At 30.5% G+C, this 4,918-nt stretch overlaps 1 protein-coding gene across 1 annotated transcript; it reads left to right on the top strand.

The window, feature by feature from the left end:
- The first annotated feature begins 807 nt into the window (after positions 1 to 807).
- LOC145132847 (WAT1-related protein At2g39510-like) lies at positions 808 to 3,570 on the top strand. The gene is made up of 7 exons (XM_079067786.1): positions 808 to 1,099; positions 1,214 to 1,276; positions 1,363 to 1,479; positions 1,867 to 2,113; positions 2,216 to 2,377; positions 2,468 to 2,619; positions 3,110 to 3,570. Exons 1-7 carry the CDS (start codon positions 921 to 923, stop codon positions 3,339 to 3,341), a joined length of 1,152 nt encoding a protein of 383 aa, XP_078923912.1. The 5' UTR covers positions 808 to 920; the 3' UTR covers positions 3,342 to 3,570.
- Positions 3,571 to 4,918: the final 1,348 nt, after the last annotated feature.

Genomic DNA, 4,918 nt, shown 5'->3' with positions numbered 1-4,918 from the left:
ATAGAAGAAACAAAAACAAATTATTAAGTTGTGGTTTAAAATTTATAAACAACTACTAAAAAATATATACTATCGTTTAATATTTTATAGATAAAAACTTCTAAGAGAATATACATATTAAAGTTTTTTATTAGGCGAAACTTTTTTAATCTGTTTGAAAAAATAAATTATAGATATATATTAAAAATAAATAAATAATAAATTGTTATTCATTTTTTTGGACTATTCGGTTTTTATTTTATAAACCAAAGTCAATCCGAAATCCAAAATAAGAATTCAGTTTTGTAAAAAACTAAGCCAAAAATCCGAATATGCGAACCAAATAGTTTAATCCAAATTGTTCAATTTTATAATTTGGTTTTATCCAAATAATGAACAGCTCTATATCTAATGCTAGTTTTTAGTTATATATCTAAATGAATATCTATGTCATTTTATATTTACAAAGTAACTAATTATCAACTATTTTTACCATATTAATTCATAAGCTAGCTTATCAATTAGAAACTAATTTTTCTGACTAACAGGACCTAATAAAAGGATTATTAATGTGACTAAAATATATTCTTTTATTGAAAAAAAGAAGGAAGAGTAAGGTTGCAAATATAACTTGAGAAGATAAAAACAAGATGATATCATCCCTCTTTATGAAAAGATCAGTTTGATTGATTACCCCTTTACTGTTTGCATAAGTGCTCTAGCTTTTGAGAAAAATAAAGTAATCAAATGGGTTTCCATCCTTGATTCCATTAATGAGAGTGGAGTCCTGAAATTTGTGCAAAAGAAGTGGATTACTTCTCTTTCTTATGACATGCAAATCATAAGACCTATTGCAATGCTATATATAAACCACAATTCCCTCTACTTCATCTCACCAACAAACACAAACAAACACACAGTTTAAAATTATCAAAAACAACATGATGCTACAAGATCTAAAGCCATATTTAGCTGTCATCTTTTTGCAATTTGGGAATGCGGGTTTGGTTATAATCGCCAAAGCTGCTCTTAATCATGGAATGAATCATTACACTTTTGCAGTTTATCGAAACCTTGTTGCCACCCTTGTTATTGCTCCTTTTGCTCTCTTCTTCGAAAGGTCCTTTCTCTCTCTCTCTCTCTCTCTCTCTCTCTCTCTCTCTCTCTCTCTCTAACTTTCTTTCTCTATGTATCTATATATACACATATGTATCTGATACTGTGGTAATTGCAGGAAAGGGAGGCCAAAACTGACGTTTTCAATCTTCATCAAGATAATGTTGCTAGGCCTCTTAGAGTACGTTTCTGATTCTTTTTAACCATAATCATCTATTTAAATTATGTTAATTTCTAAGTGGTTTTCATGTTTTTTTTTTCTTATAGGCCAGTTATCGATCAGAACTTATACTATGCAGGGATGCAATATACAACTGCAACTTTTGCAATAGCCATGTGCAATATAATCCCCGCCATGACGTTTATCATGGCTTGGATATGCAGGTAATGTTTTTATCGGTCTAAGCATATTATGTTGTTTAAAAAATGGTCTCAAAGATTCCAACAACCTTTCTAATAAAAAATAATAGAGAAATACATGGAAAGCTCCAAAACAACATAACCAATCTTAAAGAAAAACAAAGTAAAAATAATCTCTCCGATCGTGTTACCACACACTTTTCTACATGCTAAATCAAATTACGAACTAAAGAATGAAATATGTAAAGCATATCTGATTAGGACATCATGAGTGTATGACACCAAAGCCTTGAACTCATTCATAGTCATAAAACTCACTCGACTTGTTCTCTTAATGTACCACAACTACTTTTACTTTCGCCAAATGTGGACACATACATTGTATAGTTACATGTTGTATTTAATTCGCAGGCTTGAGAAGGTGAATATCAAGAAAGTACATAGCATGGGGAAGATAGTCGGGACATTAGTGACAGTGGGAGGAGCGATGATAATGACGGTGGTTGTGGGACCCACAATTGGTCTGCCATGGAGCAAGGGCTCAACCACCGCACACAATCAACAATCAACCCCCCCTGTAAGTGCCGGAGACAATATCAAAGGATCCATGATGATCATCGCAGGTTGTTTGTCATGGAGCTGCTTTTACATTGTCCAGGTAGGATTTTTATTTTTATTTTTTTATTATTACTAAAGAATCTACAACACTTTTAATTATAACAAAGTAGTAGATTATTGCTAATTAATTGTTGTTTTACAGGCACTTACGTTGAAGTCATACCCTGCAGAACTCTCTCTCACGGCTCTAATTTGTGCAGCGGGGACATTGCAAGGGAGTATTGTGACTATAATTGCTGAAAGGGGGAATAATGCGGCATGGAGATTACAATGGGATGCTGGACTTGTGACTATAGTTTATGGTGTAAGAAAATTAAGAGGAATATATTTTTTTTAAATAAATGGTGGAAAAATTAATTAATTTCTGAATATTTATATTTATGTTTAAATGCAGGGAGTGATCTGTTCAGGATTGGGTTACTATCTTTCGGGAATTGTAATGAAGGAAAAAGGGCCGGTTTTCGTTACTGCTTTTAACCCTTTAAGCATGGTCATCGTCGCTATTTTGGGATCTATTGTTTTGTCTGAACAGATGAATTTAGGAAGGTATAATTTAATAATTATATGGTTATAAATGTCGTCACCTTATATAGGAGTGATTCATCTCTAACATATTATACTATTTTTACATTAAAAATAATATTCCATGTACATATTTTTTTCCTAACTTATATAGATTTTTTACAATACTCTTAGATTCATTAGTATTTTATAAATTTGTCTTATATTTATTGTTACAATAGCTTTATAATTATATTATTAAAGAGTTATATCTAATAAATTATTTGTTATTGTGTTTCTAATTGTTAAATGGTATTTAAATTTATAAATAAATTCAAAAAGATTTTTTGTAATATAAATGATTAATTGGTATCAATTGAATGTGTAACATAATATTTAAAACAACATGAATTATTACATTTTAAGTATAATTATATAGATTGATTAACTAAAAATATATAAACTCAAACTTTATGTACCAGATTGTATGCATATATAAATGGGACTAACGATCATGTGAATGTTGATTATGTAGGGTTCTTGGAGCAGTAGTGATCGTTGTTGGGCTATACTTGGTGATATGGGGCAAGAGCAAGGATGAAAGTCACTCAAATTCTAAATTTGACCCTGATGAGATTCCACCTGTTAATCAACAAATACCCATGACGATTAGTATCAAAAAATTGGGAAATGAAGATCATGATCATAGTCTGTCGATTGCAATGCCACCAACTAATGAAACATTTAACAAAATTAACGGAAAATAGAATGATTAATTAACAGTTTAATTGTTGATGAGGGAAAAATATGGCACAAGTTGCTTGTAGTACTAATTTTTCTATTGAATATATTGCAAACTTTAGTCTCTAGTGGCTATCACATCTACATTTGCTAACATGGTTCGATGTGTCTACTTTTTTGGTTAAGGTGCTTGTCTACGTATGTTGTAGAATAAATTATGTATATATAATGAATCAAAGGATATATTATTCCGTATCTGTTGATACTTCATACTTTATACTTCATACATATAAAGAGTATGAATAAAGAAAAAACATCAGCTAGTAATAAAAACAAAACTTTTTTACTCGATGGAATTGGATAATGGTGAAATTGGACTCTTTTGGAGTGGGTCATATGGGTTGTTTTTATACTTTATGAACATAATTTTGAGCCCATGACCCTATTTTTCTCTTTCCTTTTCTTTATTTGTTTTTCTACTTTATGAAAAAAAAAATTACTTTGACACCAACATATAATAGTAGTTCAAGGTTGTTTAATTTGGATTACTTTGATGAAATATAATGGTTTCGGCTGCAAATTAACCAAAAATACAACAGTGTTTATATCATTTGCCCCTGCCAAAATACATGAGTCAAACTTGCATGTGTCTGATTTAAATAATATAATAGAAATAATCGTCTAGTTTTTTATCGGGTTGGATTGTCACTAATATCATATAAATATAAATATGATATTTACTTTAACACCAAAGATAAACATAATTAAATATACTAAGGAATGTCATTCGACGAATTCTCGTAATTTAAAAACAATATATAAGCGCATCGTTACTGCTATTAAATACATAAACAAATAAATTATTGAGATTATTTGAAATTCTTTAATTAAAACTAAAAATATAATTACTAACTAAATAAATAATCAATTAAATAAAACTATATTTGAGAATTAATGAGAACAAAAAACAACCAAAAAATAAAAGAAAATGTTTTTTTTTATTTCTATATCTATAGCTGGCCAGTGGTAAACACACGAAGATACAAAATAATGTCACGATATATCTTTTTTTTTGAAAAGGCAAATAAATATATAAATAAATAAAAGGCACCACGCTTAGCAAGAAGCTAAAGACGCAGGCAAATGTACAAGAGTGAAGGAAAAATACAATAAGAGAACATAATCAAAATTTGATGTTGGAGAATGGTGAGCAACTCCAATCTGACCGGCTAACACTGTGATTTCCCATATGCTTGCACCATAAAAAGGATTGGGAGATGATGTTATCCGCCACTTTTGTAGGAGACCCCTTCAAGTTTTTGAATACCGCATTGTTTCTTGCCACCCAAATGTTCCACAATAAACAGTAAAAAATGGAATCGATGATAGACTTTTTCCTTGGACTATTTCCCCTGGTGGCTGCATGATCCAAAAACTCAGGCACATTGGAAAAGCTTTGATTATGAAATCCAATCCATTTGAATATCCACTCGCGAACCACCTGCGTAAAATCACATCTAGCGAGAATATGGTCCACCGATTCTAATTCTTTGTTGCATAGAGTACAAAGTGGATTAGAGACCCTCATACCCCTCACCTCTAA

The sequence above is a fragment of the Lactuca virosa genome, chromosome 8, assembly GCF_052849685.1.
Source record: "Lactuca virosa cultivar CGN04683 chromosome 8, Lactuca_virosa_CGN04683_v6, whole genome shotgun sequence".
Taxonomy (NCBI): Eukaryota; Viridiplantae; Streptophyta; class Magnoliopsida; order Asterales; family Asteraceae; genus Lactuca; species Lactuca virosa.
Note: the sequence above shows the minus strand (reverse complement) of the source record. Positions and strands in the feature narration are given on the sequence as shown.